The 27,723-nt window shown below is 42.3% G+C and overlaps 1 protein-coding gene across 1 annotated transcript in view; it reads left to right on the top strand.

Annotated features, from left to right (window-relative positions):
- The window catches only part of cfap20dc (CFAP20 domain containing), a 557,307-nt gene that overhangs the window by 439,432 nt on the left and 90,152 nt on the right, over window positions 1-27,723 (top strand). The window contains exon 18 of the mRNA XM_041191616.1: window positions 21,030-21,118. Within this exon, the coding sequence (XP_041047550.1) occupies window positions 21,030-21,118 (89 nt within the window). The remainder of the gene's footprint in view (window positions 1-21,029; window positions 21,119-27,723) is intronic.

The following is a 27,723-nucleotide window of genomic DNA, read 5'->3' as shown; positions in this document are numbered from 1 at the left end:
ACTGATTTTTCCACGAGAGAATAGGAGGCCCTGCAGTACAAAAGTTGTTGCAGTCTACCATTGCAGGTAGGGGAGAGAGAGGGCACCTCCATCTTGAGGCACCCTCTCAGCACTTCTAAAGTATTTGAAATTAAGAATAGCCAGAGCTGCCGAACCATCTTTTCCCATTCCTACATCAGGGCCAAAATCCTACCCTTTGAATCATTGTCGGGCTCCAGTAAGTAAGATATCATTGATGGCTATTAGTAAAGGAGAGATTTCTTTAGATTCACAAAATTAGACATTAATATTGCAATCAGCAATAGATTTCATCTAATGCAGGGCAGAGCTTGAGAGTTTCTAACACTGAGCTAAACCCTACTAAGCAGATAACAAGGTTTACGTTCCTAGAGCAAATTTTGAACTCACTCAAAACCTTCAACTTACACAAGTTAAAATCAGGTCTCTGATGCCTCATCAGTTTCAGATGGAAAAAGAAAATAATCTTGAGAAGTGAATTGGAATTGCTTTCTGTCATAAAATGGCAGCTTGTTTTTTTTTAACTTGCACTCTTAACTAGGAGTCAGAGGTTGTGAGTTCAACTCTCACTGCAGAACTTGAACATTTATCAAAAGTGACATTTCAGTGGAGTCTTGAAGAATGCTGCATAGTTGAAAGTGCTGTTTCTCGGATGAGACATTAAATCAAAGCTCTGCCTGCTCTTTCAGATGAATGTAAAAAATTTCATAGTACTATTCAAAAAAACACCAGAGTTCTCTAACTGTTCTGGGAAAAATATCTCCCTCAAAGTAGACCAGCAAAACAGAATTAACTGGTTATTAATGTCATTTGCTGCTTGTAAGTTTCCAGATTTATAAGACCCTCCAGGAAATTCCATGCCATTATAAAAATGTGCCAGGATGTAGATGCAGGTGAATACCCCTTGTGTTAAAATAATAGCATTTTTTAAATACATTAAAAAAAACGCTTTTGTCATATTGATCTTTTCAATGTTCCTATGAAAGCAGTACAGGCGAAAATGGAAATGGAAATTTTGATTGTAATCAGAGAGAATGTAGGATTGAACTATACCAATTTTTGGGATCAGCCAAATTAACAGCAGAGTCTTTTCTGATTCTGTGTATGTTCCTATGATAATGATTATAGTAAGTTAAATAAAGATATCAACATTTTCAGAGGAAAGTTCAAGTTATACTACCTTTGCACTATATCTGTGAAGCCTTCCCTATTACAAATATTTGAGTTTGTCTTGATAGAAGTGACTCCAAAAAATGGATGTTCTGTTTTGCAACATATAGCTTTTTAACATGTAGCTATGAAAAGAAAGTACCTTACATCTTTGGTCTGATGATTTTATTAAGTGAGGGAGGATGGGGACAACTTTCAACCATCAGCTACCCTTTTCTCACTTAAAAAATAGACTACTGCCAACTGAAAATGTAAAGAGACTGGTGAGGATAACTTGACTATCCCACTAATGCTAAGCCCACTTCCTGTACTTTTCAGGAAGGTCTACAAATGAAAAGTAAGAAGGTTGTTTTAATGTGCAAATTGTGGTCCTACTAGTTGTAGCACCATGATTGCAATTTTCAGGTGCAGATGGGGGCAGCATGTATCTTGCCTGTTCCATCTATTTGTATCAGTTGTTTGGGTGATCTTAAAGGGATCACTGGAAGCCACTCACAAAATGACTAAGGAAATGTTTATTTTAAGAAGCACCAAAAAAACTCTGCCCTGTTGCCTGATCATATGAAACTCCCTGATTGCCTTCTCTATCATTTAAGCCTTGATTGACCAGTTGTCTTACCCTCGCACAATTGGCAAGATGTAACAGCATGATCAATTGGTGCCACTTTTTACCAAATCGAGATGAGGTCAATGCCTCAAAATGGCCTGGGACTCATGCTGCCAAAAATACTTTCCTGATGGAAATCAAAGACTGCACTTCCCTCCCCACCAGCCACAGACCCCTCACCACCCTACCAATGCTTCATAAATCCTGCTGTGAAAAGTACCTGTGGACAAATTTACAAAACGCAATTCCAGCAAAGACTAAAAATTGCAGTATAAGTGTTTTTGAAATGCTAGTGGTCTTTTTAAATCCAAAGCAGCAATTAATTTATATTATATATGCAAATGAGCACATTATTATTTAGCTGCAAATTGTCAATTTAATTTGACTGATAAGCCTTTCAAAAGTCCTGATAACTCAAAATCTGCCAGATAGCTAACATTTTGCATAATGGCAAAATCCTTTGATGCAATGCCTGAAATTTTTTCCTTGGTTCTTTGGTTCTATGGTTCTAAATTTGTATTCATTATCCTTCCGTTAAAAGTTTTACATATATCATAGGGATTTTAGTTCTGTACATTCTGCATCCTCCTTCAATTGCCATAAATAAGTATGGCCAATATCTAGGAAAGAAATTTAAATACTAATGGTTGAGGTTTGTTACTGGCGAAATATTAGAATGTACTGATGGAAATGAAAACTACTTGGCCTCTCATAGGAAGTTAACTATTATTTTTGCTAGCAGGTTCTGGAAGGAAATGGCAATAAAAGATTAAGGTGCTGGAAAGTCTAAAGCCTCAATTTTAACCTAGCATATTCATTAACGTCAGTGGAGTCAAACACTGGGTATGGTGCAGATTAAGCAGTTGATCAGTTTTACTGGGCATGTTTGGTTAAATTCTTGGTTTAAAACTCCTGTTGAGTGCGAGAGAATGTATAGACTTGTTCCCAGAACCAAAGAACTATTGCTCTTAAAACAGGCTCAGTCTGTCCAACCTTTCCTCATAAGACAACCCGCTCATTCCAGGTATTAATCTAATAAACCTCCTCTTAAACACACAATATGCTGGAAATAGTCAGCAAGTCAGACAGCGTCTGTGAAGAGTCAACCTGAAATAATAACCGAATCTTGACTGGAGCAGGTTTTCCAAGAGTGAGGGCAGAGTTGAGGTCAGTCCCCACATGCCATTATGCTTTGATTCCACAAATCAAAGGAGCAGTAAATAGCAACTGAAGAACCATTGCCTGCACCTGCTGTCCAAGAAAAATGGGAACAATGGTTATGATATGAAGTTATTCAAATCAGTGTTGAACCCAGAAGGTTGCAAAGCGCTTAATCAAAAGATTTAGATGCTGCTTAGCAGGCTTTCATTGAGCTTCATTGTGAGCAATGAAGCACTCCAAGGACAGTGAGGTATGGATGCAAATGAGAATTAAAATGGCAAACAAACGGACACTCAGGATAACAGCTCAGATTGAAGGGAGGTGTCAGTAAAGCAATCATTTTACCTGCATTTGGTTTCCCAAACAGAGGGGTAATGCACTAAAGCTTCTTGGTCAGCAACTCCCAAAACCCCTACCCCCATCACATAGAAGGACAAAGGCAGCAGAAGTGTGGGAAAACAACCACCTCCAATCGCTTCTCCAAGTCACACTGAGTTGGAAATTTTTCATTGTTGCTGAATCAGAATCCTGGAACTCCCAACCTAAAAACACTGCTGGTGTATCTTCACCACTTGCACTGAAGTAGTTCAGGAAGGCCAGTGACAGCCACATCCTGTGAATTATTTTTTTTATTCATTCACGGGATGTGGCTTCATTGGCTGGGCCAGCATTTACCACCCATCCTTAGTTGCCCTTGAGAAAGTGGTGGTGATCTGCCTTCTTGAACCACTGCAGTCCATGTGGAGTAGGTACACCCACAATGCTGTTAGGAAGGGAGTTCCCGGATGTTGACCCAGCAACAGTATAACAGTAGCGATATATTTCCAAGTCAGGATGGTGAGTAACTTGGAGGGGACCTTCCAGGTGGTGGTGTTCCCATCTATCTGCTGCCCTTGCCCTTCTAGGTGGTAGTGGTCACGGGTTTGGAAGGTGCTGTCTAAAAAGCCTTGGTGACGCCCTCCAGTGCATCTTGTAGATGGTACACACTGCTGCTACTGTGCATCAGTGGTGGAGGGAGTGAATGTTTGTAGATGTGGTGCCAATTAAATGGACTGCTTTGTCCTGGATGGTGTCCAGCTTCTTCAGTGTTGTAGGAGCTGCACTCATCCAGGCAAGTGGGCGGTATTCCATCACACTCCTGACTTGTGCCTTATAGATGGTGGACAGATTTTAGGGAGTCAGGTGGTGAGTTACTGGCCACACGATTCCTAGACTGACTTGGTCTTGTAGCCAAAGTATCTATATGGTGAGTCCCGTTCAGTTCTGGCCAATGGTAATCCCCGGGGTGTTGAAAGTGGGGGATTCAGTAATGTTAATGCCATTGAACATCAAGGGGTGATGGTTAGATTCTCTGTTGTTGGAGATGGTCATTGCCTGGCACTTGTGTGGCACAAATGTTACTTGCCACTTGTCAGCCCAAGCCTGGATATTGTCCAGGTCTTGCTGCATTTGGACATGGACTGTTTCAGTATATGAGGAGTCAAGAATGGTGCTGAACATTGTGCTATCATCAGCAAACATCCCCACTCCTGACCTTATGATGGAAGGAAGGTCATTGATGAAGCAGCTGAAGATGGTTGAGCCTAGTACACTACCCTGAGGAACTCCTGCAGTGATGTCCTGGAGCCGAGATGACTGACCTCCAACCACCACAACCATCTTCATTTTTGCTAGCTATGACTCCAACCAGCAGAGAGTTTCCCCCTCTGATTCCCATTGACTTCAATTTTGCTAGGGCTCCTTGATGCCACACTCTGTCAAATGCTGCCCTGATGTCAAGGGCTGTCACTCTCACCTCACCTCTGGAGTTCAGCTCATTTGTCCATGGTTGAACCAAGGCTGTAATGAAGTCAGGAGCTGGCCCTGGCAGAACCCAATCTGGGCATCAGTGAGCAGGTTATTGCTAAACAAGTGCTACTTGATAGCCCTGTTGATGACCCCTTCCATTACTTTACTGATGATGGAGAGTAGACTGATGGGGTGCTAATTGGCCAGGTTGGATTTGTCCTGCTTTTTGTGTACAAGTCATACCTGGGCAATTTTCCAGATGGCTGGGTAGATGCCAGTGTTGTAGCTGTACTGGAACAACCTGGCTAGGGGTGCAGCAAGTTCTGGAGCACAAGTCTTCAGTGCTATTGCCAAAATGTTGTCAGGGCCCATAGCCTTTGCAGTATCCAGTTCCTTCAGCTGCTTCTTGATATCACATGGAATGAATCGACTTGGCTGAAGACTGGCATCTGTGATGCTGAGGGCTTCCGGAGGAGGCCGAAATGGATCGTCCACTCGGCACTTCTGGCTGAAGATTGTTGCGAATGTTTCAGCCTTATCATATGCACTGCTGTGCTGGGCTCCTCCATCATTGAGGATGGGGATATTTGTGGAGCCACCTCCTCCAGTGAATTGTTTAATTGTCCACCAACATTCACGTCTGGGTGTGGCAGGATTGCAGAGCTTAGATCTGATCCATTAGTTGTGGGATCATTTAGCTCTGTCTATCACTTGCTGCTTGTGCTGTTTGGCATGCAAGTACTCCTGTGTTATAACTTCACTAGGTTGACACCTCACACTTTATTGAACCAGGGTTGATCCCTTGGCTTGATGGTAATTGTAGAGTGGGGAATATGCCGGGTCATGAGGTTACAGATTGTGGTCGAGTACAATTCTGCTGCTGTTGATGGCCCACAGCGCCTCATGGAGGCCTTGTCTTAAGTTGCTAGATCTGTTCGAAATCTATCCCATTTAGCACGGTGGTGGTGCCACACAACACGATGGAGGATGTCCTCAATGTGAAGGTGGGACTTCGTCTCCACGATGACTGTGCGGTGGTCACTCCTACCAATACTGTCATGGACTGATGCATCTGCGGCAGGCAGGTTAGGATGGGGTTAAGTATGTTTCCCCCTCACCACTTGCCACAGACCCGGTCTAACAGCTATGTCATTTAGGACTCGGCCAGCTCGGTCAGTAGTTGTGCTACCGTGCCACTCGTGATGATGGACATTGAAGTGTCCCACGCAGGGAACATTCTGGATCCTTGCCACCCTCAGTGCTTCCTCCAAGTGATCTTCAACATGGAGGAGCTGATTCACCAGCTGAGGGAGAGCAGTACATTGTAATCAACAGGAGGTTTCCTTGCCCATGTTTGACCTGATGCCATGAGGTCAAACATGGGGTCCGGAGTCGATTTTGAGGACTCCCAGAGCACCTCCCACCCGACTGTATATGTATATCACTGTGCCGCCACCTCTGTTGGGTCTGTTTTGCCAGTGGGACAGGACACACCCAGGGATGGTGATGGGGGAGTCTGGGACATTACCTGTTGGGTATGATTCAGTGAGGATGACTATGTCAGGCTGTTGCTTGATTAGTCTGTGAGACAGCTCTCCCAATTTTGGCACTAGCCCCCAGGTGTTAATAAGGAGGACTTTGCGGGGCCAGCAGGGCTGCAATTGTCATTTCCGGTGCTTGGGTCGATGCTGGGTGGTCCATCCGGTTTCATTCCTTTTTTGTGTCTTTGTAGCGGTTTGAGTAGCTTGCTAGGCCATGTCAAAGTCAACCACATTGCTGTGGGTCTGGAGTCACATGTAGGCCAGTTAAGGATAGCAGATGTCCTTCCCTAAAAGGCATTAGTGAACCAGGTGGGTTTTTAGAACAATTGACAATGGTTTCATGGTCATTATTGGACTTTTAATTCCAGATTTTTATTGAATTCAAATTCCACCATCTGCCCTGGCAGGATTCAAACCTGGGTCCCCAGAGCATTACCCTGGGTCCCTGGATTACTAGTCCAGCGACAATACCACTATGCCATTGCCTCCCAGGAGGGAAGAAGTTTAATTTAAACAGTCCTGATTTCTCCTCTCACCACACTGTCCATATTCAGAAAGGTGTTTTGATTTTGAATTGCTTCCCCCTTAATAAGCAGTGGTGTATTTCCCAACCCCTCAGTTTTGGTGTGATCCAATTTTTCATAATAACTCCGCAGCAAATTCAATATAGGATGGACTCAAAAGAGTTAATTTTTTTGCACACACTCAAATGCGGAAGGAGAGTAGCAACTTCATCTCCTTTGCATTCATACAGTAAAAGAGGAATAGAGAAAAGAACAATATACAGGGCAACACTACAGAGAAAATAATTATTGTTTCATGTGAGTCCAGAATCAAAGTCCAATGAGATACACCTTCAGGGAGGTCAGCATGTTGAAAACCAATGCTGTATATTTCACTTTTCAGTGGAATTGACTCCACATAGGCACGCAGAGATATATCAGTCTGGTAGGAAATGGTACAGAAGTTCCAGTAGAAACATTGAAGATGGAGCCGGGTATTCAATCTGGGGAGAGCAGCTTTTCTGTGCTGATGCTTGTAGATAGTAAGATGGCAGACTGAGTGTGCAGTGCAGCAAGGCAATACAACCAGTTCCACCAGCTAGCAGTTAATGTCACATGATTCCCACCTCTCCACTCTGGCTTTTACAAAGGTTGTGTATCCCCAAGATTGTTAAATGTTCCAATCATTAAAACTTGAAAGGGAGGTTGCAGGGCCCTTTGTCCCAGCATACAAATAGGTTCCAGTTGGCCAGGCCTGTCTTATGAAATGCAGATGGCCTTTGAATAGTTGTCTCTGAATTTGATCTCTGCAGCCCACAGGAGGCCATTAGCACCTCTTCAGAGATAAAGAAGTGTAAGTTCCTGCGATACTGCCATGGTAGCTCCTTTTGTTCAAGGATCACAGATAGACATAGCTTCAGCCATTTTATAAGGTCTTTGTCCAGTTTTCAACATTTTAGAAATTAGCGATGAGAATATACATATATATATAATATATAGTATATATATAAATATGTATGTATATTTTATTGAAATATCGAGTGTGAGGTCTTAATCCCCTGACAGACTTTAAAAATCAATCCAAGCTTTACTGAATGGGTTTAACACTGGGAGGCTAAAATTGCATCAAGATCTTAAGACGTCATAAGATCACAAATTGCTCGTATTCATGACACTGAAAATAAACTGCCATTAAGTTGATGGTGAGTCTACCCATGCAATTTTAACTCAAGTACTGCTTCCTTTCAACTAGGCTTAAGAAGTTTCAGGGGTAGGGGTGGGGTGATTGAATGTTAAATGTGAAAGTTTACTGTCATTACCCCTCTGAAACTGACCGCAACTTCAAGATGTGGCATAAACACACATTAGTGCAGTATCCTGAAGTTGCAGCCAGTCACTTAGTGTTTTGACATAAACTATGCTGTGAACCCCCACAGACCCAGTAATCATGGAATCAGTGAGAATTTCAGCATCGTTATTTGAATCACATCACCATTTGAAACCCTTTAAAAAGCTACACCTTGCTTGATCAGGTGTAATAGGATTTTTCATTGTGATGTGATTAAAATTTGATGAATATCAGAACTGGCCCTGAGTAATTGGGACACTTGCTTCGGGGCATTTACTCAGGGCTGGAGATGAACTTACAGTGGGAGGGCGAGGATCCAGTTGCGGTACATGCAGGTACCAATGACATAGGCAGGACAAGGAAAGAGGTTATGCAAAGTCAGTATGAAGAGCTAGGCACCAAATTAAGAAATAGAACCTCAAAGGTAATAATCTCTGGGTTATTACCTGAGCCACATGCAAATTGGCATAGGGCAAATAAGATTAGAGAAATGAATGCATGGCTCAAAAACTGGTGTGGGAGAAGTCGTTTCAGGTTCATGCATAAGTACTGGAAAAAGTGGGAGATGTACTGTTGGGACAGCCTACACCTTATCCATGCTGGGACCAGTGTTCTAGTGAGCTGCGTAGAGAAGTAGAGAGGGCTGTAAACTAAACAAGGGGGGAGAGGCATCAAGCTTGAGTAGATGTAGCAAATCGAGGCACAGAGTCAAGGCAGGAGAGCAAAGTATTAGTACGAGGAATGAGGGTCAGAGAATGGCAGGAAGGGACAGAATGAAAAATCCAAGGAATACACTAACAGTCAAGACTAGATGTTACCAAAGTAACAAAAAGACAAAACTAAAGGCTCAGTATCTGAATGCACATAGCATTCATAACAAATTAATGAATTGATAGCACTCATTGAAGTAAATAAATATGATCTGATAGCCATTACACAGACATGGCTGCAGGATGACAAGAATTGGGACCTGAATATTGGGGGGCATATGACCTTCAAGAAGAATAGGAAGCTAGGTAAAGGTGATGGAGGAGTAGCACTGATAATCAAAGATGGCATTGGTGCAATAGTTAGAATGACTTTGCTTCAGGAGATCAGGATGTAGAATCAGTTTGGGTACAGATGAAGAATAGTAAGAGAAAGAAGTCACGAGTGGGAGTAGTCTACAGAACTCCTAACAATAACCACAATGTAGGGCAAAGTATATAAGAAATATATTGGGCGCTTGTGAAAAAGGGATGGCAATAATCATGGGTGACTTTAATCTACATATAAACTGGAAAAATCAAATTGGCAGGAGTAGCCTGGATGAGAAGTTAATAGAGTGCTTTTGAGGTAGTTTCTTAGAGCACAAGTTTTAGAAGCAATCAAGAGAGCAGACTTGGTATTGTGTAATGTGACAGGAATAATTAATGACCTCAGAGTAAAGACACCTCTAGGTACCAGCGACCACAAGATTTTACATCCAGTTTGAAGGGGAGAAGAGTGGCTCTAAGACTAGTATTTTAAACTTAAATAAGGATCACTATGTGGGGATGAAAGCTGAGCTAGTTCAAGTGAACTGGGACACTAGGCTAGAGGATAGATCAATAGAGAAGCAGTGGCAGACATTTAAGCGGGTATTTCAGAATACTCAGAATAAGCATATTTCTATTAACAAGAAAAATTCTAAGGACCCACCACCCATAGTTAACTAAAGAAGTTAAGGAAAGCTTTAAACTTAAGGTAAAACCATATAACTACACAAAGATGAGTAGCAGGTCAGATGATCGGTCGGAATATAAAGAAAGGCAGAGAATGACAGAAAGGTTAATTGGGCAAAGAAATTAGTATGAGAGGAAGCTAGCTAGAAATGTAAAAACAGATAGCAATATTTTCTACAGCTATTTAAAAAAGAAAAGAATAAGTAAAGTCAGCGTTAGTCCTCTAGAGAGTGACAATGGGGAATTAATAGTAGATCATAAGGAAATGGGGGATGAAAAAAACAAATAATGATGGACTTCATCCTTGGGCCTTAAAAAGGGTGGCGGATGAGTAGTAGATGTGTTGGTGTTAATTTTCCAAAATTCCCCAGATTCTGGAAAGGTGCCATCAGACTGGAAAGTAGCACTTATAAGAAAGGGAGGCAGAAAACAGGAAACTGTAGGCCTGTTAGCTTGATGTCTGTTGTGGGGAAGGTGTTAGAATTGACCATTAAGGAGGTTATAACTGGACACTTAGAGAAACTCAAGGTAATCACGAAGAGTCAGTTTGGTTTTGTGAAAGGGAAATGATGTTTAATCAAATTATTGGAGTTCTATGAAGGAATAACTTGTGCTGTGGATCATGGGGAGCCTGTAGATGTACTGTACTTGGATTTCCAGAAGGCATTTAATAAGGTGCCATATCAAAGGTTATTGCGGAAAATAAAAGCTCATGGTGGAGGGGCTAACTTATTAGCATCGATAGAAGATTGGATGACTGGCAGAAAACAGAGAGTATGCATAAATGGGTCCTTTCTTGATTGGCAGGATGTGATGAGTGGAGCCCTGTAGGGGTCTGTGCTGGGGGCTCAACTTTTAACAATTTATGTCAATGACTTAGATGAGGGTTGTGAAGGCATGGTAACTAAATTTGCAGATGGCACAAAGCTAGATAGGAAAGTATGTTGTGAAGATGACATAAGAAGGCTGCAGACAGATATAGATAGATTGAGTGAGTGGACAAAAATCTAGCAGAGGGAGTGTAATGTGGGAAAATGTGAAGTTGTTTACTTTGGCGGGAAGAATAAAAAAGCAGAGTAGTAATTAAACGGAGAATGACGGCAGAATTCTGAGGTGCAGAGGGATCTAGGTGTTCTAGTACATGAGTCACAAAAACTTAGTGTGCAGGTACAGCAAGTAATTAAGAAGGCAAATGGAATGCCATCCTTTATTATGGAAGGAATTGAACATAAAAGAGAGGATGTTATGCTTATGTTATGCAGGGCATTGGTGAGACCACATCTCGAATGCTGTGTGCAGTTTTGGTCTCCTATTTAGGGACGAATGTAAGTACATTGGAGATGGTTCAGAGGAGGCTTACTAGATTGATACCTGGAATGAATGGGTTGTCTTATAAGGAAAGGTTGGACAGACTGGATCTGCTTCCACTTGAGTTTAGAAGAGTGATGGGCGACTTGATTAAAGTATATATGATCCTGAACAGTCTCAACAAACTGGACATAGAAAGAATGTTTCCTATTGTGGGTGAGTTCAGAACTAGGGGTCACTTATTTAAAATAAGGTGTTGCCCTTTTAGGCCAGAGATGAGGAGAAACTTTTTCTCTGAGGGTTGTGCGACTTTGGAACTCTGTGTTCAGAAGACGGTGGATGCAGGATCATTGAGCTTTTTAAGGCGGAGGTGGATAGATTCTTGTTAGGCAAGGAAATCAAAGATTATTGGAGGAGAATGGCAATGTGGAATTTGAAACACAAGCAGATCAGCCATGACTTTATTGAATGGCAGTGCAGGCTCGAGGGGCCCAATGGCCTATTTCTGCTCCTTTTTTGTATGTTCATAATCCAGAGGCCCAGGCTAATGCCCTGGTGGCATGGGTTCAAATCCCACCATAGCAGATGGTGAAATTTAAATTCACTTAATTAATCTGGAATTGAAAACTAGCCTCAGTAATGTTGACCATGAATCTATCATGGATTGTCATAAAACCCCATCTATTTCACTAATGTGCTTTAGGGAAGGGAATCTGTCATACCTGATCTGACCTACACGTGTCTCCAGACCCACGGCAATGTGGTTAACTCTTAAATGCCCTCTGAAATGGCCTAGCAAGACCACTCAGTTCAAGAAGGAGGCTCACCACCACCTTCTCTGGGGCAATTGGGGATGGGCAACAAATGCTATATCTTATGAAAGAATGAAAACAAAATGTTATAATCATGGAGCGATGTTAAATGATTAATTAGTAGTTTTTTTAAGCTAATTTCTTTTAAAAAAAAATTTAACAAAACCTTTTTTCAGAATATTTTAGCTTCTGCCTTCACCCTTTGTATATTTCTCAATCTTTAATTTGCCTTATGTAAAAATTTTTAGAAGTTAGTTTATTTCTGTGTTTTTTGGTTCCTGTTCACTTGTGAAAATCCTTTAACGTGATTGGTTGCTTGGACAGCCTCATGATATCACTGCTGCTCTTTGCTGTGCATGCCCAGTAAAGAACATTGCAGTCAGTTGCAGCACCACTTCACAGCAATAGAGTTGAAATTCTCATCAGAGAGATTACTAATACCTTACTTCGTGGAGTGCGTCCTTGCTTCGCTGCTAACTGCAAAATCTGGCCCGTAATCACCCTACATTGATCATTTTATAACACCAGCAATTCAACCAGCCCCAATGATCTCTTTGAATTTGTTGGTCTGTTGTTCTATTACATTTTATCAAGAAAATTTAGTCTGATTTAGAGTGGAGAGAATGGTGATATGTAGTTGTAGATTTCAAGACTAGGAAAATTGAGAACCACCCTAATGGAAAAGTAGGAACCGACATGTGATCTTTCCCTCGTTAAAAAAAAATTTCTCCGACCTGTATCAAATGATCGATTATTTGAGGTAGAAGCACTGCAGAGTACCTCTATAACAGTAAATCTATTAATATATATGCTTCAGTTCTGATAGCTCATTTTTGCTCAGGCTAGTATCAAAAGTAAAGTATCAGAAGCAAGCATAATTAGGCCAGTTAATTGGTATTGTAGAACAAGGCAATGTTGTTTTGTTTAGGTTCAAGCTAGTTACAAAAGCAAAGATAGATATCATGTTGTTTGGCTCTGCCATCGATGGCAAAGCAAACATTTTGAATTTCAGCAAGGTGACCTCAACTCACTTTCTTTCAGATATTTTTGTTATAGTGAATTACAGAATAAATGTCATTTATTAGCTTCTGTATCGAGGAATAGAGCTTTTGTAATGGCCACTCTTGTCATTTGTGTTTATCTGACTGCAGTTATTTCATGCATGAACAGAAATTTCAGATTTCAAGAAGGTTTAATAATTTCCCCAAAGCCTTACACTAAATGAAGCATAAAAATAAGGTTACAGCACCACCAAGTGGTAAGTGGAAACTCTAGTAGTGATATGTGCGGGCAAAATATAGGGCAGAATTCTCCGGTTGGTGAGTGGGGGTGGGGCCCGCTCACGAACACGTAAAATGACACGTGGTGACGTCGGGCTTGTGTCCCGACGTCACTGCGCGTCATTTAGATTTTCAGTTCGGCGGAGCCTGTAGCTGATTTGGCTGCGCGCCCACCAAACTGTCAAAGGCCTATTAAGGCCATTTTAATCGTCATTAACTCAATTAAATGAGCTTCCCGTCCAACCTTGAGGTTGGCAGGCAGGCGAAGAACCCAGGCGGCCTCCACATTTTTCATGAAACATCATCCACGGGCGGGATGAGGTTTCATGAAGCATTTTAAAATGTAATAAAAATTTTCTACATTAATTCTTTGACGTGTCCCAGCTCATGTGACAGTGTCACATGAGGGGACATGTTTCAAAAGTTTTTCCTTCCTTTATTTAAACTTACACATGTCAAACGTATCTTCCTGAGGCACCCCCGTGCCTCAGGGAGATCTCTACGCTCGAAAGAGCGCAGGAAACCACCCAGGGTATCTCCCTGCCCGCACAGAGAGCGCACAGCACTTCCAGGCACGTGCGTTATGATGGGTGGGCCTTAATTGGCCCACCCACATAAAATGGCGGCACATCCCCGATGGGGGGCACCGATCAGGTTCGCGACCGCCTCCACCCGCTCCCGCCCAACCCCGCCTGATGGGGGGAATATTTTTCCTGTATTTAAATTCAAAAGGACCTTTAGTACTATATAATTCAATATATGAGTGGAATCTTACCAGCCCCCACACTGTCCCCACCACCAACAGGATTCATGATGAGCAGGGGCAGGAGATATGGCTGGGAGCAAAAAATTGGTTTCCTGACATCTGGAACCAGCCAGGATCGTCCTTTCCCAACGTACATGGCAGGTTGATGGTGGGTCAGGTCTCCCACTGAAGCTCAGTGGGAATCCACTATGCACCTCATACATGCTCATTAAACCGCCCAGAGACTGGAACTGTATGCCCTGCCAAACATTTCACCCCACCAATGGGGATTCACACCATTCTGTAACCTGACTGGGCATTTGTGGTGTGCACCCAGCAACAGAGAATTTTAAAGTACTTGCCTGAAGTTGAAGCTGGCTGTACAACTGGAACTGTCCGCAGGTATGGTGCACGCAGAAGACACGAAGTGGGGGGGGTAATGGGTCCAGAGGAGAAGGGGGGACAGAGGAGAACAAAGAGGGGTTCTGGAGGAGAACCAGAGTGGGATCCGGAAGAGAACAAGGTGGGGTTTGGATGGGAACAGGGTGGGAGTTTGGATGGAGTGAGTGGGGAAGGAAGGCATGAAGGGGACGGGGAGGGAGGGAGGAGGGGTGGGGCCAGAGTGCTTCACAGAGAGGGGCTAGTTGATTCAACATTCAAATCCTGAGGAGAGAACTGGGGGTACTGGTGATATGAGAGGACGGTGACTGATAGGGGGAAGCCGGACATAGTAGGGTGGGAGAGTCTGGGTCCAGGTATGGCAGGTATAGTTCTCATCGGAAGGGGGTGTCATTGATGAGGACAAGGATAGCAACACAGATTGTGACAAAGATTGCAGAGTTGGGAGGATCAGGGTGGGCATAGAAATGCTGACTTGGGTGGGCTGAGTGGGGAGGGAAGGCATGTCCAAATTAACAGTGATAGGGTCCAGGGTGATGCAGGAAGACTCAAAGGTTATTGAGGGGAGAGCGAAAGTGATACTGGGGGGGGTCGACAGTGATTAGGGGAAGTTGGTGGGTGACAGGGGAGGGTAAAACGTGGTAGAGACAGTTTGAAATGAAACATGCACCATCCTGAGACAGAGCCAGCTCCAGATCAAGGCAATGTCCTTGATGTCCTACGACAAAACATCGAAGTGGGGGGATGGTCTGCTCAGGTGGATGGAGCTGAAGGTCAGCACAAATGGGCAACTAAAGGAAAATCATAATAAACATGGAAAATGCAGGAAAGCTTTCTCATTTGCTATTCCTTACTATTTGGTGAAGGCCACACGGCAGCAGGTCTGGCACAGAGGATTTTCACAACAGGATCTGAGCAAGGTATGGAGCTGCCATTCATTCTGAGCCACTGGCTATCAGCTCCAGGCAGAGTTAAGGAAAGAGTGGGGGAAGGGAGGGAGGGGAATGCTTACAAGGAGCATGTGGTGAATGGCAACCAAATCGCGACTGCAAACCTCCATCCTCCCAGAGGAATGGACCTGCCTGACAAGGGCTCATGCGATCAGTCTTTCCTTTGTGACACGGTCTGTCCATAGAGTTTTGAGGGCAGTGGACGCAAGCGGAATCATGTGGGTGGAAGGCCTCTCACATGGTAGTCATCACCCTTGTTTAAGAGCGATGTTTCCATGCACAGCCATGTATTAGGGGGAAGATTATCCATCCTTGGTTCCCCCTGCACATGACTATTAAAACCAAGAGCAGCAAGAATGAATCTAGAAGACTTCCAAAGAGTGCAACAAAACATATACTTGGGAGTGCAGAAACTATTTACAATGATTCAACACCCTTGCCAACACAGCTCATTCATACTTTTTAATTTTTCTTACTCTACCGCTACATCAAGATGCTTCCCCGACATCTGCAAAAGAGGTGGGAGCAGCCTGCTGACTACCATGCTCTTTGTCTGTGATGACTTCAGCAGGTATCCTCTGGAGGGCCCTGGCCTGCTTTGGGTCTCCTGCTCAAGGGCAAGTGCACACTCCTCGGCCTGAGCAGCAAGAGCTGCTCGGGTCACCGGAAGAGGGGAGTGGGAATGCCTGGCCGCTCTTGGAGAGTCCTCGGTCAATGCCCCCAGGCTGTCTACCTGACGCTCCTCCTCTCTTTGGGAGCCTGAGGGCACCCGCTTCCCAATTCCTTGAGGAGAAGGAGCATCTGGAGGGAAGTCGAGATGCCCCATACTCCTCTTGTGCAGCCACTGTGAAAGTTCACCCATGGCTACAGTGACAGAGTGCAGGTCTGAGCACATCTCCAGCAGAAACTGGGTTCTCCATGGCATCTGTCATCGTTCCCCTGGAGGCTTCGATGCACTCGCATGTCGGAGCTCCTACATCAGAGATCATGCACACGGACTCCTCCGCCTCTCGTGCTGCTCTGTTGAGGGCCCCTGACACATCGTCTGATGTTACCCTGCATTTCATTGATACTGCAGCACCCTCTCCATAATTGCTTCCAGAGGCTCATCATCTGACTCAGACTGAGTGCCAGAGACCTTGGTTGTCACTGCCTCCTCCTGCTGTGGACATGTGTATGCCCAATGACTACCAGAGTGTGAGCCTGAGCCTAAACTAGATACATGAGCCACCGAGATGTGTGTCCCTGGGCTAGTGGAGGGTTCAGATGAATGCTGTGATGGCTGTACAGTTGAGAAGTTGCCCTTCTCCTCTTCCACGGTCTCCTGCAGGCTGGGGCTGACTTCAGGAGTGGGAGCCCTCTTCCTGCTGGTGTATAAAATGGAGAGAGGAAGAAAGGATTGACTGCCTAGGCTGGCTCAAACTTGGCACTCATCAATCACCTTGATTTTCTGAGGTTGTTTGGATAATTCATGCTTCTTCACCAAATGGCTGGGGGACGCTGACCTTACCATCGGCACAGTCATGGTCATGGTCCTCCCCTGCCAGCTCAGCAGCCTGCTGTTCAAATTGTGAGAGGGGACGGAGCTCACGTATTGTCCCTCCCATTTTTTCTGTCTCCCTCCTGTTGTGGGCCGCCTTCTACATAAAGATGGATAGATGGATTGTGAGAATGTATGATGAAAGAGCAGGTCCCAAGCCGTTAATTCTGTGGCTGCTAACTGATCTCGTGCCTCTCCAAAGTCCATCCACCATGTGCATGGCACAGGTGAAGCAGTCCATGTCCAAATGCAGCAAGATCTGGACAATATCCAGGCTTGGGCTGACAAGTGGAAAATAACATTCATGCCACTCAAGTGACAGGCAATGACCATCTCCAACAAGAAAGAATCTAACCATCGCCCTTTGACATTCAATGGCATTACCTTCACTGAATCCCCCACTATCAACATCCAGGGGGTTACCACTGACCAGAAACTGAATTGAACTAGCCACAAAAATTCTGCGGCTACAAGAGCAGGTTAGAAGCTAGGAATCCTGTGGCGAGTAACTCATCTCATGACTTCCCAAAGCGTGTCCACCATCCCGCAAGGCGCAAGTCAGGAATGTGATGAAAAAGTCTCCATTTGCCTGGATGGGTGCAGCTCCAACAGCACTCAAGAAGCTTGATACCAGCCAGGACAAAGCAGCCTGCTTGTTTGGCACCCCATCCAGAAACATTCACTCCCTCCACCACCGACGCACAGTGACATTAGTGTGTACCATCTATAAGATGCACTGCAGGAACTCACCAGGGCTCTTTAGACAGCACCTTCCAAACCCATGACCACTACCATCTAGAAGGATAAGGGCAGCAGTTAGATAGGAACACCACCACCTGGAAGTTCCCTTCCAGGCCACACACATTTTGATTTGGAAATATATCGTCGCTCCTTCACTGTCGCTGGGTCAAAATCCTGGAACTCCCTTCCTAACAGCACTGTGGATGTCCTACACCAAATGGACTGCAGTGGTTCAAGAAGCCAACTCATCACCATCTTCTCATGAGCAATTGGAAATTGAATTTTGGCACTTATTGCTAAAGGAATAGAGTATAAAAATAGGGAAGTGTTGTTGCAATGTACAATGCGTTGGTGAGACCACATGTGGAGTACTGTGCACAGTTTTGGTCCCCTCACTTGAGGAAGGATGTAGTTGCATTGGAGGCGGTTCAAAGGAGGTTCACTGGATTGATTTCAGAGATGCGGGGCTTGTCATATGAGGAGAGATTGAGCAGATTTGGCCTATACTCGCCAGAGTTTAGAAAGATGAGAGGAGATCTAATTGAGGTATATAAGATGCTAAAGAGGATAGACAAAGCAGATGTGGAGCGGGTGTTTCCCCTTGTGGGGCATTCTAGAATAAGAGGCCATAGTTTTAGGCTAGGGGTGGTAGATTTAAATCAGAGATGAGGAGAAATTACTTTTCTCAAAGGGTCGTGAATCTGTGGAATTCACTACCTTAGAGTGCAGTGGATGCCAGGACACTGAATAAATTTAAGGAGGAAATAGACATATTTTTAATTAGTAACAGATTGAAAGGTTATGGGGAGAGGGCGGAAAATTGGAGTTGAGGCCAAAATGAGATCAGCCATGATTGTATTGAATGGCGGGGTAGGCTCGAGGGGCTGAATTGCCTAATCCTGCTCCTAGTTCTTATGTTCTTATTAGGGATGGTCAATAAATGCTGGTCTGGCCAATGACCCCACATCCCATGAATAGAAAAAAAGTGGGGAGTGAGATGGAATAGTCTGTAGTTGCCTGGATAAGTGCATCTCCAAGGACACTAGACCACCACCCAGGACAAAGCTGCCCACTTGATTGACATCCCATCCAGCACCCTCAACATTCGGTCTCTGCACCACCTGTGCACAGTGGCAGCAATGTGTACCATGTACAAGACACACTGCAGCATGTCACCAATGTTCCTTAATCAGCACCCTCCAACCCTGAAAGCTCTTCCAGCTAGAAAGACAAGGGCAACAAATGCATGGGAGCAGCAGCACCTTCAAATTCCCCTGCACTCTACCCCATGGCTGTGCCTTCACTGTGGCTGGGTAAAAATGCTGCAGTTCCTGCGCTAACAGCACAGCACAACACATGAACTGCAGAGGTTCCATAAGGCAACACCTTGTCAAGGACATTTAGGGATGGACCAGAGAAATGGTGACCTTGCTAGTAACGTCCATGTCCCATGAGACAAACATAGAGAAGATGAGGTAGGTTGGAAGGGTAGAAGGTTCACTGATCCTCATGGCGCAGATTAAATCATTGACAGTTTTACTGCACTGCAGTGAGATCTTCATCTGCACCCCATGGATGAAGGCCGGCCTGGCTACCTCTTCTCAGGCCGCAGTGGTCAGCTGGGTTGGTCTCCTGCAGCCATTCCTGGAGAAGAGGACATCCTCTTGCACCACCACCAGTAGATGCTTGAGGGATGAGTCGCTGAAGCTGGGAGCCACGGCTTGCTACCTTCTCCTGCTCATCCTTTTCTTCTTCCAAATATTGAAGGGCTTTTAAATATGGTGCCTGGACATGACAGCAGGCTGTCCGACTTCCTGCCCGCCCTGCCACGAGACCCAATGTGGAACGTGCGCCTGCATAATTAATAAGGGGGAATTGCACAATTCCGCACAAAAGCCTGCCCTGCTCCACAACAGGAATTACTTCCTCATCCCACCACAGAACTTAAGGTGGTAGGGGAAGACTCCACCCTATACTTGTGTTTTAACCTTGTAAAAATGAATTTTCTTAAAGGTTCTATTTTTGACCCATCTAGTATTGAATTAAAAATTTCTAATTACCCGCCAAAAATAATTGGAAAAAGTTGCAGCAACAAAAAATTGCATTTATAAAGCGTCTTTAACATAATAAAAGATCCCAAAGCTCTTCACAGGAGCGTAATCAAATAAAATTTGAACTGAAACACACAAGGAGATATCAGGACAGGTGACCAAAATCTTGGGAAAAAGGTTTGGGTTTAAGGAGTGTCTTAAAGCGAGGTGGTGAGGTTTAAGGAGGGAATTCCAGAGCTTAGTGCATTATAATAACAAATGTTTAGAATTTCAAATCAAAACCTTATTTTTAAGGATTTTAATGTCTCCAATTATTATGAGGAAATACAGAAGTATTTGTGTCTCCTTGGATTGCAAATTAAACACAAGTTGACCATCTAATTACAATTTGGACATCAATGTCAAGGTTGCCATTTATTGTGTATCCTTAGTTGCCTTTTTAAAATACTGCAGTCCATGTGATCAAGGTAATCTCACAATGCTCTTAAGTAGGAAGTTTCAGATTTTTGGCCCAACAACATTGAAGGAATATGTGTCCAGGGGAGAATCCTGGGTAACTTGGAGATAATCATGTTCCCATATGTCTGCTGCCCTTTTCCAATGTGGTGGGAGGTTTGGGAGTTACTGCAGAAGATGCCTGGTTGAGTTGCGGCACTGCATCCCATGTACCTTAAGCTGCTGCAGCCATGGTACTCCAGTGCTTCTCCTGTCCAGGCACCTGGAGCTGAGCCACTCATTACAGAATAGCAAACCTCTGACCTGTTCTACACATGATTTATATTGGCTTATTAGTTTATAAATAAATATATTTTACAAGCACTTCACTGACTGCTGACTGATGGTAAGAATTGACTGAATACTTGGAATAAATTCTCTTTTCCACTTTTCTTGTGGGGAATGATTTGCCTTTTTAATTTGATTGCCATGTCTTCTACTAAGAATCTTTTTAAAAGAAAACATCTGTCCTTTGAGATAGGGAGTTGTGGTATATTCATATCTTCCCATTTATTTATTTTTCTATGTGAATTATAGGTCATGTTTTTCTTCCCTTTGCATAAAACTGGTGCAGAACTGTCTTGTTCTAAATATTATGAAGCAACATCTTTAACTAATTTCGTTTGAAAAGTAATGAGTTTTCTCACATCAAGCCACTGGAGAAATTGTGCAATTAGAAATTGAATAAACTCATCTTGCTATAACTCAACCCAGGACAAGGACTATGGAATTTTATATTTATTATTTTATATTATGTAAGTCCTTTAGGAGGACCAGTCTCTAGATTTGCTTGCTTGATTAAAAACAAAGTATCAGTTTAAAAGAATCTTTACATGTCAATACCTTACAGATGTTCCTGTCTTTTACAGCCAGTCAATCAAGGCCATCACTACCAGAATGAAATGCTTCTGACTCTGTCTCAGAAAAAAATGAATCCACTTCTTCTTTCAAACCCACGGTAAGCACAGATAATGATTGTACATTTCAGGTTTTTCATTAATACTATCAAAGTTTCATCTTAATGTGTTGCAGCATTCATGCTGATCTCTCAATTAGTTTTACACTCCTACCAAAATTTGCCTCTGCAATCTTTTCACATTTTCAACCCAAGTCAGGATTAGACTAGTTTGTTCATTAAAAAAACCCACAAAGATAAGGTCGTTAAACATGATTCTGATGTTATGATGTTAGAATATCAGTCATATGATGTATTTCTTTACCAAGAGTTATTATAAACTCCTCCCTTGGAATCCCTCTTCCCTTTTATTAACCAGATGTTAGTATGAATATGTTTCTATCCTTAATCCTTTGAGGAATGGTAGCACTATTTTGGGTTTATGGTTTCATTGTAGTTTTACCTTTAGGATTAGAAGGAAATTTCACAGTTATTGAGTTTTCTTACCATAATCTGCCTGCTTTATATCTTTAAACAAAACTTTAAAAAAGAGTAGTCTGGTATTTTATTTGTCTTCTACCCACTTCAGCTTCAATGAACATGTAACGTGGCATTGCTCTCCAGTGTTTGGACACTTTCATAGAGGAAAATCACACCAGACACATGCTTTATTAAACGGTCCCAAAATGCAGGAAGGAAAATTTAGTCAGATCGGCACTATAACATGGCTACACCATCAGTTGAACCAGACAGGCTTCACGCCACAGAAATGGCCAAGTTGAGAAAGCCCATTCCTACCTACCTTCCACTTCCTCAACTGCGGCTAGTACCAAGAGTACAGCTGACTAAGCATCATCTGTGAATACAACAAAAATAAACTTAGGGTGTGCACCCAGAATCTGCTCATTTTTCTGTCTCATTTCATCAGTGTCCATGCAGGTGACTGCAAACTACCAGTGAACTCCAAATGCAACACTTTTTGTAATTGAATAAAGTATTGCTGAAGAAAGAGACGTGCTATCGAAGCTTTTTGCCTTGCACTCATCAGGACAGTTTGTAAGAATACCAAAAGTGAAGGCAACAACAATTTATACTATGTGAGAAGAGAGTACTGATTGGTTGACAAGTGGACTCTAATTGGTAGAGGCATTGCTGTGGAGAATGCACCCATTCCTTGTTTCATTCTGCATGGCAATGCCCTGACCAATCAGAGTCGACCTGTCTGGTTTGAATTTGAACAAAAGCTTGGCAGTTAAGTGTTCCTGGTGCATTCTCCATGTCAATGCCTCTACCAATCAGAGTCCACTTGCCAACTAATTAGCACTCTCCTTTCATGCAGTATAAATTGTTGTAATCTTTATGCTGGCATTTTTGTCAATTGTCCTGATGAGTGCAAATGAAAAGCTTCAACAGTATATCCTTTTTTTTAGCAATACTCAAGTTCTGTACTACCAAATGATTAACTAAACAATGATTGAATATCTGGCATGCTTGAGAAGATGGTTTACACAGCTCAGGTTGATAACACTCACAACATTTGTATGCCCAGGTGAAATAGGCTCAGTCCTTTTGCAAATATTTATTTGTTTAAGAATTAATATTATTTCTTCTCTCTAAACTGTAATTAAGAATCTGTGTAACAGTTTTCTTTATTCCTTCATTTGATCTGGCTGTTGCTGGCATAAATGGAATTTGTTGCGCATCCTTAATTGCCTTTGAACTGAGTAGTTTGCTAAGCCATTTCAGGGTGCAGATAAGAGTGAACCACATTGCTATGGGTCTAGAGTCACACATAGGCTAGACCAGTTGAGGATGTCAGATTTCCTTCTCCAAATGACATTAGTGAACGAGATGGGTTTTTACAACAATCAATGATTGTCATGGTCACTATTCCTGACACTAGCTTTATGTTCCATATTAATTGTATTTTTAAAATTCCACCAACTGCCATGGCGAGATATTCAACATCATATTCAGCACATCTTCTTTGGCTTTGCATTGTTGCTGACAATTCACATCTACTGCCCATTTGTTGTGAGTGTTCAATTGGAGGCACAATCCAATTCAAGCAAGGCATTGTCAGTTGCAGTGGGGCCATCATAAATTATCATTTACAGGGAGGCAGTGGCATACTGGTATTGTTGCTGACTAGTATTCCAGAGACCCAGATCCTGGGTTTGAATCCCACCATGGAAGATGGTGAAATTCGAATTCAATAAAAATCTGGAATTAAAAGTCTGATGATGACCATGAAATCATTGCTGATTATTGTAAAAACCCACCTGGCTCACTAATGTCTGTTAGGGAAGGAAATCTGCTGTCCTTACTTGGTCTGGCCTACATGTAACTCCAGGCCCATGGTAATGTGGTTGACTCTTAAATGCCCTTAAATGCAAGAGCAATTCAGGATGGGCAATAAATGCTGGCCTGGCCAGTGATGCCTACATCCCATGAGCAAACGTAACAAAAGAATTTGCTGATGCAGGGACTACTGTTTCTTTTTTATGTCAATCTGACGATGTAGTTCTTTAAATTTCCATGCTCCAGCGTAGAGACTTTGGCAACAAGCACTTCAGTCATGCTCAGACTGTTCCCATTTGTTGAAGTCAATCAGCATGAAATAATATCTCACTTGCATGAATTCTTGTATCTTAGTTTTGGCCATCCAACAGGTCCACTGGCAACATCAAGCTCTCAGCATCAGGTACAGTGCATTTTTTAGTGACCATCATCCATCCTAATGACATGGCTGAACTATCCGTAGTCGCATTGCTTGAACATTCCCATGATACTTTTGAGTTTGAAAGCTGCAGTACCTCAGCTTGAGTATTGGGGACTCAATGCTGCAAATGGATCCTATGAATTTTTGTCAAGCAAAATATATGGAATGAATTCCGTCTGTGCTCCTGCTTTTGATGTGTAGTCCAACATACAGCAGACTACTTAGTACACAGGCATTATAATTTTTTAGTCGTGTGGCAATTGAGAGTTTGGGGTTTTTCTATGCTGTTGCCTGAAGCTTTCCAAACGCCTCAACAGCACCATAAACAGAAAATGTTTGGGTATAATAAGCAGAAAATTACAATCTCTGTTACAGGAATCATCAAGTATTCATTAACCTCATTACATGTTTGTAGTGATGCTTATGTAACGTTTATGATAATTACTACAAGCCTATGCTTTCCACCTGCTGTTAGATCTAGCTAAAGTGACTTATGGCACAATGGCTAAAATACCAATTAAGCTAAATATTACAGCATAGAATTTGTCTAACATTGCCTGCATTTTGGGACTATTTAATGAATGCAAGATAAAATTGCATTTGACGTAATCTTTAATAGTTTACACTCATTTAGACAATTTACTATAATATATATATAGATAAATACAGATCTGCTATGTGTCAGATAACTATAATAATATCAACGTTTAAAGTGCCATTCACAATGCACCTTGAGCAATCCAAGCAATCTGAAACATACTACAACCTTGATTTTAATTGGGCAAATGCAAATTCCCATAGAACATTTTGTATAAATTGAGACAAAACAAGCCACCTCCCAGAAGTTTATATTACAGAAAGAATGACCCAGAGAATCAGTGAGTTCTGAAATACTTCACAAACTGCAAGTGCAGGACCCTGAAGCACTTTGCAGTTTTTGGGGGTTTTAGAATTCTGAAATGGAATCTGCCTTCATGCAGAGAAATAATAACATAGTGAATTGGTTAAAAAATCAACTATTTATTTAACTTGTCTTTAATATAAATGGACATTTTCATTTTTACATTGTTTCAAAATAGATCAGTTATCTTCACTAGTTCCATTTCATAAAATGCATTAACTTCTATCAAAATATAAGTTCGTCAATAACATTCACTGGAATGATTCTCCAAGAGGTCAGCTTCTGAAGTAGCCCACGAGCCACACTTCTTTCCTTATTGCAACGTGTGGCATTCATTTTCCCAGGCACAGTTATGCGTTCTTCAAGAACATATTCATCCTATATTTTGAATGCAAAAAATCATCGATGTCGACACTGACACTGCATTTTTTAAAATATTTTTTATCAGTTGATGCTCACCATAAAAACTGCTGTCCAAGAAATTAACCACTCTGGTTTCAAAATTAGCAAAAAAAATGATAAAAATGGAAGAATGACATTTAATAGATTTATAATGTATATTATATACATTGCATACATAGTACATTATTTATACATAGTACATTACATATGTACATGTCATCTCATATTTGAAAATAAATTTATTTCCAATATCTGAGGATCCTCCCTGATAATTCTTTTTTGTGCTTATCAGGGTAAGTAGCCTTAGTGCTGGGAATGGAAATGTTCCCAGTTCAGTCACTCAGTATCAGTGTCAAGCACTTCCAGATCAGTTGCAACACTGTTGAATGCAGTGTGCACCTATATCTATTCCCAACAACATGCCTCAACCTCAGGAGAGTACCCTCTATTTGTTTTCTTTTGCCCCAAAATCTCACTCAGAGTGAGGTTTCCAATTGGATCTGAATTAGGAGGTAGTTCTGTGCTGAAAGACACACACATTTCACATAGAGAATGGAAACCAGTAGGCCACAAATCTAATCATGTACTTTCAAGGTTTAATTCAGCCACCCTCCTCAAATCATTCAGCTTCCTAAGACTCCAAATTTCTGATTATTAGTATTTCTTTGTGTTGCACTAATTGAAGCATTTTGACATCCAAAACTCGTTGGAATTTTATTGGGAACAATCTCGATGTCCTTTTGCTTTTAAAGAATCATTATCGTAATATTTACAGCTTTTATTCATCAAAATAATTTTGTGAGTTACCTTGTATTTGTGTATAATTTAACTAGTTTTGACACCACTGTGCAATAATTCACACTCATTAACAAAGAACAAGGGGTGCTTTTCAAGTTGCTGAGCTGTTTAATTTACAAGATCTGATTGAATTTTGGTTGGAGGGTTTTACCTACCTCTGTTTTTCTAGCTCAGCAGTAAATGTGTGGTTATCACATTTCACCGTCAAAATCAAATACAAGCACTTATAGATGACAATAAACTCATGTCATCGTCTGCCCCACCCCCAGTATTATTTCAACAAATCATTTTGCTCATTATGCTTAATTAAATGTCAAAAACCTGTACAGCACAGTCTACTTTGGCCTAAACAGTCTCAAATTTTAGCTTCAAACATATAATGAATATGGTCAAAAGATTGGTATGAGGTTAGATGGTAATCCAACACCAACTGTTTCTTCTGAGCAACAAGTGCAGGCTATAATTCTTTCCAGTATTATAAACATGCCTGCCTATTTTTCAGTCCCATGTTCCATTGCAGTTTTAAGATCGTAAGAAATAGGAGCAGGAGTAGGCCATTTGGCCCCTCAAGCCTGCTCTACCATTCAATAAGATTTTAGCTGATTTGCTTGTGGCCTTATCTCCACTTTCCTGCCTGCCCACTATAACACTTGCCCCCTTTGTAGATCAAAAATCTAAGTCAGCATTGAATATATTCAATGACCCAGCCCCCGTTGCCCTCTAGGGAAGAGAATTCCAAAGACTAACAACCTCTGAGAGAATAAATTCCTCCTCATCACTTTTTTAAATGGGAGACCCTTTATTTTGAAACTGTGCCCCCTATTTCTAGAATCCCCCAAGAAGGGAAACATTCTATCCTGTTAAGACCCCCAGAATCCTGTATGTTTCAATAAGGTCACCTCTCATTCTTCTAAACACCCATGAGAATAGACCCAATCTGCTCAACCTTTTCTCATAAGGCAAACCTTTCAAGCCAGGAAACAACCTAGTGAATCTTCTCTGAACTGCTTCCAATGTAAGTATATCCTTCCTATTAACTGTCACTCTTCTTTATAGACATTGACAGATCTGTGTTTTATTTATAACATTTTCTGTTTCTATTTCAAGCACCCAAACATTGACAGTGTCTCTTTTATTTTCAGTCTGTAAGGTGTCTGATTTTAACAAGACTTGAGTTTACATTTTGTTTTCCAGTATTGTTTCACTAAAGTGTTTATCTATTACTCGTTACAATTAGAAGTGTTACAATACACTTGAGATCATCAGTTGCAATACTTAACAGCTTTGTGTATAAATTATTTGTGATGTCCATTGTATTTCAGTGCTCAAAACATATAGGGCAGAATTTTCCCTTAGATGTGCGGGGGCAGGCCCCGCCTGCCAACGTGTAAAATGACGCACGGTGACGTCGGCGAGCGTCCCGACACCACGGAGCGCCATCGTGATATTTCGATGGGTGGGCATGCAATGATCTCTGATGCGCGCCCGCCATTAATTAATGGGCCACTTAAGGCCCTTGAGGCACCAATTGACAGCAATTTTTCGAGGCCCGTGCAATCTTCAGGTCATCAGACTGGCGCAATGGGCAGGCGGGTAGGAGACATTTGTATAAACCTCATCCACGGGTGGGATAAGAGGGGTCAGTGGGGTCGCGAATATGCTCAGTCAAATATTTAATTGGGAAAGATACTGGTACTTGCCTGTGTGAGCAGAAATATTTCAAAACTCATACCAGCTGCTTGGACAGGACTCACAACCTTCAGGTCAGCACTCTACAGTGAAGATCCTTTTTGGAGCCTGCAGGTTTCAGGAAGCCTCCCCTTAGCCTGGGAATGGGAGTTGTGC

This window comes from Carcharodon carcharias, chromosome 7 (assembly GCF_017639515.1).
Source record: "Carcharodon carcharias isolate sCarCar2 chromosome 7, sCarCar2.pri, whole genome shotgun sequence".
Classification (NCBI taxonomy): Eukaryota; Metazoa; Chordata; class Chondrichthyes; order Lamniformes; family Lamnidae; genus Carcharodon; species Carcharodon carcharias.
This window is presented reverse-complemented; position numbering and strand designations above follow the sequence as displayed.